Source organism: Camelus dromedarius, chromosome 12, assembly GCF_036321535.1.
Source record: "Camelus dromedarius isolate mCamDro1 chromosome 12, mCamDro1.pat, whole genome shotgun sequence".
NCBI classification, from domain to species: Eukaryota; Metazoa; Chordata; class Mammalia; order Artiodactyla; family Camelidae; genus Camelus; species Camelus dromedarius.
This window is the reverse complement of record NC_087447.1, coordinates 50,295,418-50,309,618: the sequence shown is the minus strand read 5'-3', so window position 1 is coordinate 50,309,618 and position 14,201 is coordinate 50,295,418. Positions and strand designations below refer to the sequence as shown.

Sequence of the window (14,201 nt, the reverse complement as noted above, 5' to 3'; positions counted from 1 at the left end):
AGTAATGACAACATTATATTTGAATTCTTAAATAACAACAAGCAAGAATAGCTCATAGGCACTATTTACTGAGCTCTATGATTTACGCTAAATCTTTTCCATATGTTATCACTAATTCTCAAAATACAACATCCTGATTTTAAAGATGAGGAAACTGAGGCTCACAGAAGCTAAATTAAAAGACTTGCTGAAGGTCGCAAAGCAAGGAAAGAGCAAACTAGGATTCAAACACATATGTGACTATTGAAAATTGTGTATTCTTTCCACTCTAGCAGAATTGGTGAACAGAAAAGATAGAAGTGGGAAAAGAGGAAAGATACCTCTCCTGCAACAAAGAAATCAGGAACTCAATGGAGACCAAGTTCACACACTGATAACTGTTTCTTAATATAGCTTCCTTCAGCCTAAAACAGAGCCTGGCATGTATGAAAAGAATATCTCACACTGCTCCACAACCCACTGCAAGTCAAGAAAAGACAATTCCCCAAAGCAATCTGCCAACTGCATTATTTTCAGGGTCATTTTCATGTTAACACCAAATTAAGCTACTAAAGTCAACCCAAATATACGTTCTCAAATTTAATATTACTTTTGGTGACCTCAGGAGAATCCAAGGATTTTTTAAAGTATGTGTCAATTACTAGATTAAATAACAGTAAGAAAGCCTTCTCCATCTGCCAGGTAACCCATAATAGATTCAGCACATTGCTAGAACAGAGAAGCATATACCATTGATTCCAGACAAAAATGGAGTCTTATTTCTAAAGTATCAGTTTCTCCAGCAGCTAAATGACTTCTATTATTTTTACTTTCCATGTCACCTGTTAAGGTCTTTTATTCACTAACAAGATACACTGATGTCAAAATTCATTCCAAGAAGCTTTTTGCAATTTTGTGATTAATATAATTCACACTTTGAACAAAAGGGATATTTAATTTTGGCTGAGACTAAAAACTTGGCAGTTTCTAGTTTTAGAACAAGAGTTGCTCACTATATTTTACAACCTTTAAACACTGGGACAAAAACAGATGAAAAATAAGACAACTTTTCTTGAAGAATCTGAGAAAAGTCATCTCTACATATAGAAATATTCCTCTACTCACCTTCCTTGCTTCCTGTTTCTGCAGGCACTGGAAGAGATGCATTGTGCTGGATAGCTGCATTGGCAACAGCATTAGCTGTTACAGTGAAGGCAGTTTGGGGAACCAGCCGGGGCATCAGGGGTACCAATCGACGACCTTCAATGGACCATTCTGAAGAGCTATTAGGTCCAGACATACTAAACAAAAAAGAAAACGTTGCTACAAGAGTTCTCAATCGCTAAAAATGAATCAAATATATATATACTCAAATATAACTTTTTAAATTATAAAAAGTACTCTGAGTGAACAGGAGAGGCTTTAAGAAAGCAAGATCAAAATTATGAATAATAATCAGAATTCCAGAAATTTCACACACACTTAGGTTTTTACACATTTTATAATCTGAATCTTATAATGAACATAGGTGAAACTATGAAAAATTTTCCCATGACTTCTAAATAAATATTGACATTATATTCATTAGCTTAAATCCAATATTGCTAATAAAAACTTATATTTCTACTAACTTTTAGAACTTAATATTGTAATTAAGCTAAAAAGGTAAAAAGTACTCATAATTTTAAAAATCAGATTTTCCTTAATTAAGGCTGGAACTCACTAAACTTTGGCAAAATTATCCTAACTGCCTGCATGGCCAGAGGTTCTAAGGCTTTCAAACAAGGGAAACTGAGGCAGTAAACGAGGGAGACTATAGGTACTAAAGGATAGAGAAGAGGGCTGTGTATATCACTGCATGTGTCACTGACAATGTGTTATATTATTACCCTTCCTGTTAAAAAACAGACAAGATCTGAGGACACTGGGAGAAACCTGCCACTACTTTAATTTTACTTATTTATACCATTCTTCACTCTAGGAAGTATTTGAGGCAATTGAACTCTACCCCTAAGCAAATAATATTCTCAGTTTCTTTACTCTAACTTCTTGAGCAAATTTTATCTTAGGAATCCAAACAGAGATTGAAACATGGAAAGACAGTGGCTGACTTCTCTTGACTTGGCTCCACAGAAGGTAGTTGCATCACTTTTCCTAAGGATTAATGTTGAGGTTTAAAATTTACCTAGAAAAAAATCAGTCTCTTCACTAAATTGGAATTATTTCTGCACCTTTTTCAAAACCAAAGACTCTACAACCCAACCTAGAGTTTAAGACTCTATGCCCACTGATTCTTCAGATTTAGATAGAGTACAAAAAAGCCCTTGTTAGTGGCTAGTGAAATAATGATGATGAATGATGGTAATGACGATAGTTAACATCAATTAACAATTACTATATGTGAGGCATTGTTCTAAATATTTCACATGTATTAACGCATACAATTCTCTCAACAATCCTATGAAATTGGTAATATTATCTCCATTTTATAGATGGGAAAACTGAGTCACTGAGAGGCTAAATAACTTGCCTAAGGTCACACAGCTACTAAATGTCATCTTCAACAAGAATACGTCATGCTACTGAAACTGCCACATCACAGGTGGAAAGTATAAAATTTTTCTAGTGTGTTTTATGTCTAATTTTTGCCTTTGATTTATACTAACTGGGCACTGCTATCTAATCACTACCACGGAATGGAACAAATAAATTACAGCTTGAGAAGAATTTACATTCAGTTCAGAAAGGAATTTCTAGGAATTCAAGGAATTCTCAATTGAGTTACTGTGGGAAATCTGCAAATTCTTTCCTGGTTTAACACAGTCCTACCTAAATCATGGGAAAGAGAAATTCATAAGATTCCCCCATAACCCTTACAATTTTGTTATCATGTAACCTCCAAGTTGATTCTAGTTCTGAAACAGAGAATGAATGACACAAACAAGAAAGACAGAAAGGGGGAATTGTCAAAGGAAAAAATTCTAAAAGCTAAACAGCATTTTCTTGGTATGCTCCTATTTTGCTATCACTTTATTAAAATATCACTAATAAACTTGCTTGGTAAGAGCTTACCACACAAATAATGCCTACATTTACCTGGAATATTGTTTAAATGGCAGAAATTATGGAAGATTAATAATCTGAAACACATGAATATACACTATTGAAAAGATAAAATTTGCAGTGCAAAAAGACACAACTGCAACTTTTAAAAAGATCTATAAATCTTCCAAATTTCTACTCATGCAAACATGCTCAAACTTTTTTTAAGTGCATGAAAAATTAAACATTAGGTTAGAATTAGATTAAAATTTTTCCTATTTGCTTAGCAGAGAGGGTGTAAATATGCATTAGTTGCATGAACTATCTAAACAGAATTTTAGTTTTCTGTAAACATCTTACTCCAGGGCTTTCCTGGGATACCTAAGTTTCAAAGAACAGCTCTCTATTCATACTAAGTACAGCAAGAGATGACAGAAACCTGGCTCCAGCCCCTTTCATAAGAAATCTAACATGATACTAATGGAAGTACCTTGGCCCTCTCATCCTTTGGTGTGCAGGGCTCCAGTACGAAATCCTCATCCTCATATAAAAACTCACACAGTATCTCATGAATTTTGGCTGATGAATTTTGGTTAAAAGAACAGTAATTCTGGATAGCCACTTTCTTCAAAATCTAGATACAATGCTGGCAAGAGTGGCCCAATTAAAAACTGAAGCTCCTTGACATTCTAGGATTTAATATCATAATATTCTGACATGTTTCAAAACTGAATTAGAGTATCAAACTTAATAAACAGTCTCGTGCCAAATAATAAACATGTATGGTTCAAGCCACAAGCAAGGCTTTTCTTTGATCCCAGACACTCCACTCCTTTTGTTTCCACCTCCTTTGTGCTCAATCTTCTAGGCTTTCTCTTCATCTTTCAACCACATTCCTTCTGGCCTAAGCTGCTGTTCAGAGTGGGGGAGGGAAGGGAGAGGAGAAAGGGAATGCAGTCAGTTCAGATGCATTCCTCCTTGGCTCAAATTACTTTTTCCAGGCTCAGAGTATGAAACCCTCCTATAGATAATCTTTGGAATTAGGTTCTGTTGCTACTTCTGAGGGAATGAGAGCAGAGGAGATGGAGAGAATGAGGGATCTATGCCTTCCTCACCATTCCCCACTCACTGACCCTTGGGCTCAACAAGTAAATATGATCAAACTAAAACCAAAATAAAAAATTATTAAAACAGGAGTACGGAAAGACCTAAGAAGCTTAAAATTATACACTGAAGTAAATTCTTTCACAAAATTAAATTCATGTACTAAAGAAATCAGAAAGGAGAGAAAAAAAGAGGAGACAAGTAGATAAAAGCCAACTCTCAATTATCCATACTAAAAGAGAGAGGAGGGAAAGGGAGAGGTCAAATAGATTAAAGAAACCCACATATTATCCCAAAATACTTTGGCAAATACTTGTAAATCCTTCCACGAAACCTTTTCCAGGAGAACTAATAAGTACTAAAATGACTAATTAAAATTTTCACCTCCTCTCCCTTCCCACCCTCTGACTAGAGGTACTTCTTCCAAGCAGCAAAATAGCTAAAGGGTGGGCAGTATTAGGAGGGGGAGGAGGGGAAGAGAAGGAAAAGCAAGGGGCATGGTTAATTCATAAATGGAATACGTGCCCCTGAATAATTGAGAGCTTCAATTCTGAAATAAATACAAGAAAAAGCCTGAAATAATAATAACCTATTTGCATACCTGTAACTTGGTCTTTCACCCAAATATAAGGATAAATTCATTCTTTAAAGGGGAAAAAAGGAAAAGGAGACTAAATAAATGTTATCCTTTAAGTATGAAAGTGATGCATCAAGTTACAACTAATTGCCCCACAATACTGTTCTAATGCTTTTAAGGTACAAATTTTGTCTCTAAGTGCCTCTGAATGCAAACTAGTGTTTACTACTTTATTATTGAGCATAGTTACCAGTTCTCAAATTAGACTCTAGGCTTAGTTATTATTTTTAGAGTATCCCAAGTTAAAGGTTTAGAGCAATTTAAAGAAGGAATACATTAATATTGGAATGTTTCAGCCATGTTGGTGTAACAACTAAATACTGAATGTTGCTAGTGTAAAATTTCCAAATTTCTACAGTGCATACATACCTACCGCTGAAAAATCTCAAAATTCAAAAAGCTAAACTTTCAAACTACACAGTTAAAAAGGTAGCACCCCATTTTATCAGTTAACTAAAATGAGGAACAGTGAAGCACAATGTGAAGCTAATGGATCTACCGGGTCAATACAAATACTGACAATTGGTTTAAAAGCTCTATCACATTATGGAAATGCACTGAATTATTCTCTTTAGTTATATTTCACATTAAAACATCAAAGTAAAAGACAAATAAATTATTCTATAACATACCTTATTTTATAAAATGTTCCTATCATCTTGTATTAACATTTAAAGGATAATTTCTGATCCTTTCTATTTTTCAGGAAGCACTGTCCCCATACACACTCTGTTAATGCTTGATCCCTGCTCAGGCTTCCACCACCCTCCACCCCACCAGTCAAAGAGTTATAATGATCTGAAACCAATTTGATAAGAATCCTTTATAATTTTATTTTGTTGGCTTTTCAAAGTTAATTAAGGCATACTGTATTCATATTTCTCAAAAGCAGAACATATATTTTACAATCTCTTCTGAATTTCAAAATACATGAAATATTAGAGTCAGTCATCAAAAAATTTATAATGCCTATCTATCAAGCAATATACACATATCAAATACCATTACAAAAAACCTCTAAGGGGCTGTGAAATTTGGGGAGCACACTACTTTGTTACTGAACTTTGCTTCAAGTAAAGGAATCATCTGCTAAACTGTGGCAGCCTTTTGTTATACAGAGATTACATTGTAACAGGATTTGACCTGAGAACTTAAAGCTTGCCTAACTAAATGCAAAAACATAACCAACTGAATAAACAGTTAACACAGCTATGGTCAAGGATCCCTGAGTACAGAGATATTACTATCAAGATAAAAGACTCGGGAATTTGCTACACAATAGGAAGACTGTTTCAAAACTATGGTATACTACAGTCATTAAAAATCAGGGGTGGTATGACTAATGGCTTACTTATGTGCAATTGTTGTTAACCGTTCATCGTTTACTGCTCTCCGAACTTCAGCACGGTGGCGTTCTGTTGAGATGCTATGAAAAAAAATAGCCATTATAGAACTCTGCCAAGCAGGCAGCTCTTTTCTATACTTTTATTAATGTTTAAGTCAACACTTTGCTTGGGGAGAGGGAACAAAACTGATTTGTAAAAAGATATAGACAGGGGCCATTATCTTGAAATGCTTTAATTAAACTCACAGAAGAGGATTCATACTAATTCTGTGTAATTGCAGAGATAATTAGTCACAAATTAGAAATCACAGGAAGACAAATTCAGCTTGATATCAAGTTATGAGTCCAAAACTTAGAAATGTCAGATAGTGTTCAAGATTAGCAGAAGTTCCTGTTATCTAAATATGCAAACAGCCACTGAATGACCCCCTAATCATGGTTACTGAGAAGAGAACTTTGGCCCTCAGAAGAAAGTCTTTTAAAGTCTTTTCTAAAGCTTAAAAGTCTGTAATTTTATGTTCAGTGAATATAATAAATGAAAGTGACAAGATAATCTGTTTACTGTGCCTATATAGTATGAAATTTGACACCAGGATATTACTCTTGTATTACTCAACACTTCAACTGTGTCTTCTACATTATATCATGTTACCTCTATGGTAAAAATGTGCTTATGTTAATCCTGATAAAATATATGTTAAGTTAATACTAAACAACTGAATAAATAGCTACACCCATTCCATTTATAAATACTCAATAAAATGAATACCCCTCTTCAAATTGTAATTTCTATTGCTAAGCTAAATCAATACCAATGACTGAAATACTTAAGGGGCTGGAAAGCAGAATTAATGAGCAAATACAAACAAAGAAAAAAAATATAAATTGTTAAATATGAAGACCATAAGACGAGGATTTGGCTTAATAACACCCTTATTTTAATGTTAACTAAATATAGGAAAAGTTTCCCCTATTTCCAGTTAAAAAAAGAATAGTACAAAATGGACTTAAATGTAGACAGGAAACTCCAGTTAAAACAAAACTGAATTTTCTGAGAAAGCTCAAGATATTAAGAATGGATCAAGGCAAAGTATCAAAGAACCTCTTTCACTAGACTTTTTTAATGAATTCAAGTGCCACTCTAGTAGGAAGCTGAAGGGATAAAGTATCCTTAAGGCTATGACTATATAATCACCACCCACTTCTATAAATTAAAACAGCAACTTCCTAGTATCTCCTTCCCCCTCAACAAATGCCACTGGGCTACTTTAGATCTTCATATCCAGTTGTTGCCAGCTCTTTGTTCCTTAACCCGCGTCAAAAATACCTCCTCTTCCCAGGTAGCCCAAACCTAAAATAATCTGCCTTAAATCTTTTCTGATTTGATTACAGAATAAAGGGGAAATTACATAATCTTCTAAAGCAAAGATGGGATCTTTAAGCACCAACAACTTGGACACCTCTGTCTTCAACTTAAGAATGAAAGTATTGAAACCCCTCAAAATGAAATTTCTAGAGTCATGTCTCACAAACTTTTAGGATAATTTACCTAAGAACCTTTGAGAGTTCTCCAAGAAGATCTTTCTTTTCCTTGGTGAGATCTCCCTGTGCCCGAAGTGCACTGATAACTCCAGCATATGCCTCCAATTCTAGAAGAAGAAAATTATTTTATCAAGATAGGCTGTCAATATTTTAACACTACGACTATATATAGTGAAATTCCAGGGCAGGAAACCTAAAAATCAATATGCAAATATTTTGTTAATGTCCTCTCAAAAATTTAATCTAATGACAGATTAAAATGTGACTTTTATAATCTTATCATCTTTTTTACCTGCTTCACAGAAGTCATGTGTGTAAAATGTTTAGGTAGAAAAATCTAACTGTAAATATCCATCTCACATATGATCATTGAAGAACATTTAACTCAGACGCTACCAACAACTAGGAACAGGTTCCAAGCGATATAAGAAGGCTGATAAGAGGAGTTTTTAGCATTATTGAAAGGTACCTTTACTGACCAAACTTTGAAATAGTTCCTTCAGCTTGCCAAAGAATTTGAACTACATTCCACCTCCCTCCTGGGTAGTTGAGAGTGCTGTGCAACTAAAAAACTACTGACAAAGAGTCCAATGACCAGTTTCTGGCTTCAGCACTGCCTTGTACTAGTTGTGTGACCTTGGGCAAGTCCTTTCTCATCTGTGAGCCCCAGTTTCTTCATCTAGAAGACACTCTGAACGTACCTTCCATTTCTAAGATCCTCTGCATCTATAAAAAGAACCATCAAAATGACTAAGGCAGATTAGTAAACATGACTTGCTCTTACAGCAATCAGGACATAATATACTGAACCATAATGCCAGACAATTTCATTTCACTATCTTCCTACAGCAACAACCATTATTTAATGAAACTGTCAGTCTCTAGTAGTGGTTAAAATATAAAACCAGAAAGCCCTCAATGACTCCCAACGAACCATGCCTGCCTCCCAGTGTAATTCCTTGTGTACTACCTTTTTATACTCCCTCCCACAGTGACTCTGGGCTTGGCATGTGACTTGCTTCGGCCAACGGAACATCAGCATACACGATGCAAACAGAATCCTTGCACATGAGGCCTCACTCTCTTGGAACCTTGAGATCATCAAGCTGTAAAGAAGCCCAGGATGAAAGGCCACATGGAGAGAGAGGCCCAACCATCTTAGCTGAACCAGCTGAGTCCAGTCAACCAGCTAGGCTACCAGCTGAATACAGCCACATGAGAGCTCTCAGGTAAGACTAAGCAACCCACAGCATCATCAGAAATAATAAAACAGTTGTTTTAAACCATTAACACTACGAGACAGGTATATCTGATGGGAAGTAAGTGTCCAGACTACAGTTATCTTCTTACTGAAGGTAAGTTGCTACCAGCATTTGCCATTTGCCAATGCCTGACACACAACAGACAGCCAATGTTACCCAAAGAATTAAGGCACGCATACCTGCATCCAAGGTACTATACCAGTAATAAAACAGTAGCATCGTTCAATTCGTATTATTCACAGTTCTGTCAAAAAAAAACTACATAGAAAAGTGTGCTGACCATACTAAATAGAAATGTGTGGTCCAACTGAATTATCCCATGTGTAAACATCCTGCATGTTCAATCTGTGCTGGAAATTGTGTAGATGTTTCATGGGGTCTCTCTGGAAGGACAAAGTTCTGGCTTCTCTGAAGCAGTGAAGGAAATACTTTGTTCCAGGAAACATACATTTCTGCTTTTATAAGGACCCAAAGTAGAGTTCAGAAAGGCACTGGGGATAACTAAGAAGTCACTATACTCTAAATGTTTATGCCCTATTTATGGACTATTTTATTCAACAAATAAGTATTGAGTCCTATTATATATACTAGATAGTGTGTTAAATCCTGCCCTCAAGGAGTTAACTGTAGAATAAAGCTACAGTGAAACAAGTCATTGCATAATTATGATATAGTTTACAATACAGTGTTAAAGGTACAGAAGAAAAATACATCATCTAGTCTGGAAACATAAGCTTTAATCAGAAAAGGACCTGTGCACCAGGCAGGCAGGGAGAAAAATGCAAATGTGCAAAAGGAACAGAGAGAGTAAAAAGTAGATAATGTTTCATATAGACATTAAGCTTCCAGTAACAGTCAGTAAGAGTTTTATACTAGGGGAAGTAAAAATATGTCTGTACCTGGTTAGTCACTAATTCAAACCAAACTACTAACTGAACATTACCACTACAGGATACTACAGAGAATATTTATATAAACAAAACAAAATCCCTATCTTCAAATCTAACAAGGATAAAAATGGAAAAGTAGTTTGGGGCCAGACTAAGGCACTATTTCCAGTCTAAAAAGTTTAGTTGGGACTCAGTGATTGATTAAATGTGAAAGAAATGGCAGAAGGAAAGGAATCAGATTTTTCAGTTTCCAAGATATTTAAGAAAACGGCAATACCATAAAAAGAAATGGAGGCAGAGAGAGGAAGCAGTTTAAGGGAAAAGTACACTTTTGGCCTACAGAATTTACAGTGATCAAGACACTATTACAAAAAAAGTGAAATTAACTAAAGAAATGTGACAAAGATTTCTGACATCTCAAGTCTCATTCCAAGTCTAACTAAAAAGTCATGAACAAAAGTAAGAAGTGGCAACCACACACAAAACTGGGACTCAGAACACAATTATCATGGATACACAACCCAAGGTATTTCTTCCCCTTCACTCAATGAGAAATTCATTCATTGTAAAGAACTTTTACTAGCTTCCCAATCTCATTCACATTTGTTGATTTCCATTTAATGAGTATCTTCAGATTCTGACAATATCAAAGTTAGTTGAACTTCTGGTATTATTTTTGGCACCATTCTATCAGTGTTAATTCCAATGACACGTAAGTATAACAATAATTAATACATGCAAACGCTACAGAAAACAAAAGAGTTGCCAAACTAGTTTTATCCATTCCATTTAACCAGCCATTCAATTATACTATAGTCTATAAAGCCCCATGTTAGAGTTATAGATCAGGAATGGTCATTAAAAATAGGGCAGGGGAGAGGCAGGATAGAAGAAAGAAAGCATTTATCTATCATTGGTATGTTCAGTGTATCATAGAGAAATGTTCTATCTCAGTTTCTTTACATTTAAGTAACACCTAAATGTTTAGCAAATAACGTTAAAATCATTTATAATTATTTTGAAAAGAATTTTTTAAGCTAATTCTTAAATGCAGTACCTTCTCTAAACTGTGGATCTAAAGCAAGTGTTTGAAAGCAACTCAAAGGTTTCACTGTTATGATAATGAGCCAACAGGTGGGGAGGAAGTCTTTCTGCAAATCACTATCAAGGCTCACCTCCCAAAGTGAAGGGTCATTGAAGATGACATTACCCTGTAGGAAGGCTCTTTTCTTTTGTATAGAAGCAGCTCTTCAGCAACATAACCCACACAGCTCTGACTAAAATTAAGGATAAATTTAGAGTTAAAGGTTATAATTTTTATATTTAAACATAATCTCTTGATTGAAGGCCACAACCAAGGCCCTGAAACTCTAATGCAATCTACTGTAGTTGTGATCTGTTCCTCTGCAATTATTTCAGCTATGAAATAAATATAAACCCAACTTTATAACTGGTGGCTAGCAAGTTATAGCAATTGCATATAAGTGTGTAGAAAATCATCCTCGAATTAGTACTAAAAGCTTTGATAAGCAGTTAAAGGAAAAAAAAAGGAATAATTCACCAAAACATAAAACAAAACAGAACAAAATCTCTCTATATGTGCTAAAATACAATGCTAAGAAGTAGTCTAAAATACAGCAATCCTCACAGTGGCCTAAGGGGAAATAAAAAGGGCAAAGAGTATAAGCAAGCAGGGCTAGAGTGTCTATGATTCAGATTTATACACAGCAATTCCCAACAAAGATTTCCTTTGAAGAAAAGATTCACCTACAAATAATGTCTGAAAGCACTTGCTTTAGAACACTATATATTCAGATATGAGGCACTGTAATTGGCCCTTTTTATATACACGTAATCCACATACCAAATTTACGAGGCAAATATTATTATCCTTCATTTACAAAAGTGTCAGTAGATTTAGGAAGATTAAACGTGTCCTTGGATTATGTGGTTCATTAGTAACAGGACCAAGACCCCAGTCTGTCTAAATTCAATGCCCACACTTTCCCTGCCAAAATCATAGACATCTACATAATTCGGGGGTGTGGTATAGCTCAGTGGTAGAGTGCATGCTTAGCAAGCACGAGGTCCTGGGTTCAATCCCCAGTACCTCCATTAAAAAAAATAACAAAAATAAAAATTAAAAAAAGGTATGCAGAGAACTTAGGGAAGATGCTGTCATTATCTTTAAAATCAATCAACCAATCAATCATATCCACTGCCAAAACATTTACTGTTCTTTTTCAAATTATTTTTTCATTTACTGAACCCCTACTGTATGCTGGCTTAAGACTACAGTGGTAAACAAGACAAAAAGATCCTTCTTGGATCTTACAGTTTAAGGCTGTATTTCTCAACCAAAGATCTTCATTTGAACCACAGAATATAGAAAATGATTTGAGTAACTCTTTTTTTCTCAGTTTTCCCAAGGATAATACATAACTAATCCCATTCTAGATACATGAAGAGAAGTTAGTTCATTACATACATGGATGCTTTAGCATTAGGGCTTAATTCTCTCCTTAAATGCTAGTTGAAAAAGGCTGCTCTAAAGAAAAAGAAGCACTAAATAATTCATTAAAAGCATAATGGGTGTTTTACTACTGATAGTAAAATATAATTTGGGAAAGTCAACATAGCTTACATTAACTTAGATTTCAGAAACACTATGTAATTCACATATACATTCATGAAGGTTAAAAGTATGTTAAAGTGAGAATGGAATCCTAATCCCTGGGTTGAAATCCTGGCTCCATCACTTACTCTGGGTTCTAAGCTTCAGTTGTCACCTGTAACATGGGGACAAAAAAAAAAAAACCTACATTTTTGGTTTGAGTGAGGGTTAAATGAGATGTTGAATGTAAAGGCCTCAGAATAGCCCACTAGCTCTCAAGAATTCTTAGCTGCTATTATTATTATGATTCCTGCACTTACTGTGTACAAAGAACTATGCTATGCACTGGGGAAATAAAAACGAGTAAAACAGGAACTATACCTCTAAAGAATTTCTAACACAGCATGAGATATGACATCCATGTAACAGCCATGACCCAAACAGAAAGGGGAAAGTATGACAGAGAGACATAAAACATCAAAAATGAAAATCATACCCAATTTTCGAAGAATCCTTTTGCATTCATCCCTGCTGAGATCCAAAAGTGTTGGCCACACAACAGGCATTCCTGCTTCTTTTTGGTAGCCCCAAAGAGCTTGTCTTCCCTGCCAAACCAAAAAACAAAAACTCAAATTACCAAAGTACATTCGAAAAGTCACTCACCTGGAGAGCCACATGCTAAGAAGTAAAACCAGTAAGAATATCTCACAATCCCTATTTCACCACCACACTTTCCAATTTCTGACAAATGAAGAATTTAACCATTTGGGATATAATACCTGCCTATCACAGCGGAAAAAGCACAGGTGTTAGACACCTCTAAGTTCTAGTTCGAGCTTTCAACTTACTGGCTGTGTGATCCTGGGTAAATTGGCCCATCTGAACATGTTTTACACATCTGTAAAACAGAGATTTTATCACTCAGTTTGTTATGAGGATTAAAGAACAGTGTATGTAAGGTTCTTATCACAGTGGCCAGTACATTATTAAAATAGATGCCACTACCTGTGTAACCTTGGGCAAGTCACTTCTGCTGGATTTCTCACTATGAGTTACATTAGATAAAATATATAAATTTCCTAGGATAGTAAGTGGGTTAATGGAGCTCAGTAAAGTACTTTCTCCTCAAGTCTTAACCATGAAAGATGAATTTACACTCCATAGCCTTTAAAGAAACATCTACCAAAAGTTTAGATATCAGCAACTTGGCAAGGGGAATCCCCTGGTCTAGAGGATAAAAAGACAACAGAGCTGGGCGCTTCCACAATACCTGCTTAGTACACAGTAGATCTGCTGCAAATGTTTGTAAAATGAATAAATGAATGATTAAGAGGGAATAACATAAATGAATGAATGAATGAGCGAGCACTGTATCGTCGAGGAGTCTGGCGCCCATCCTCAATAACTGCTATATCCCGTTCGAGGCGCTGGGGCTGCTAACTCCAACTCCACGCCTGGAGTTGAAGTCCCCCCCCCCCCCCACTTCCCATAGTCCTCTCAGCTAAGAACCAACCCAGAGCAAGGAGAACCGGACTGCGCGCTCCAGCCGGCAGAATGACTTAAAAGAAAAGGGGTGGGGAGGAGGAAGAAGGGGCAGAGCCAAAGGAATCCGCTCCCTCCACAAGCCAGTCCCCGCCTCCCGACAGGATCTTGGAGGCGGCCGGCGACCGCCGGAATCAAGCACCACGTCACGGCATCCCGATGCGTCCCCGCCTGCGGACCCCACCGCGGGGCAGCATCGCACTGGAAACCTGGGCAGAGATTGCCGGAGCCCGCTCCGGTAACC

General features: G+C 36.0%; 1 protein-coding gene across 15 annotated transcripts in view; it reads right to left on the bottom strand.

Moving 5' to 3' along the window:
- Window positions 1–14,201, bottom strand: part of EMSY (EMSY transcriptional repressor, BRCA2 interacting) — a 75,786-nt gene that overhangs the window by 60,979 nt on the left and 606 nt on the right. For 9 of the 15 annotated variants that reach the window (XM_031460390.2, XM_031460399.2, XM_031460393.2 and 6 more), the window contains exons 2-7: window positions 13,264–13,313; window positions 12,912–13,020; window positions 7,657–7,756; window positions 6,114–6,188; window positions 4,727–4,768; window positions 1,105–1,280 (exon numbers count right to left, since the gene is read on the bottom strand). In XM_031460390.2, the coding sequence (XP_031316250.1) occupies window positions 1,105–1,280; window positions 4,727–4,768; window positions 6,114–6,188; window positions 7,657–7,756; window positions 12,912–13,020; window positions 13,264–13,302 (541 nt within the window). In that variant the 5' untranslated portion in view covers window positions 13,303–13,313. The remainder of the gene's footprint in view (window positions 1–1,104; window positions 1,281–4,726; window positions 4,769–6,113; window positions 6,189–7,656; window positions 7,757–12,911; window positions 13,021–13,263; window positions 13,314–14,201) is intronic. The other 6 variants (XM_031460392.2, XM_010989870.3, XM_010989839.3 and 3 more) reach the window with 2 other exon arrangements.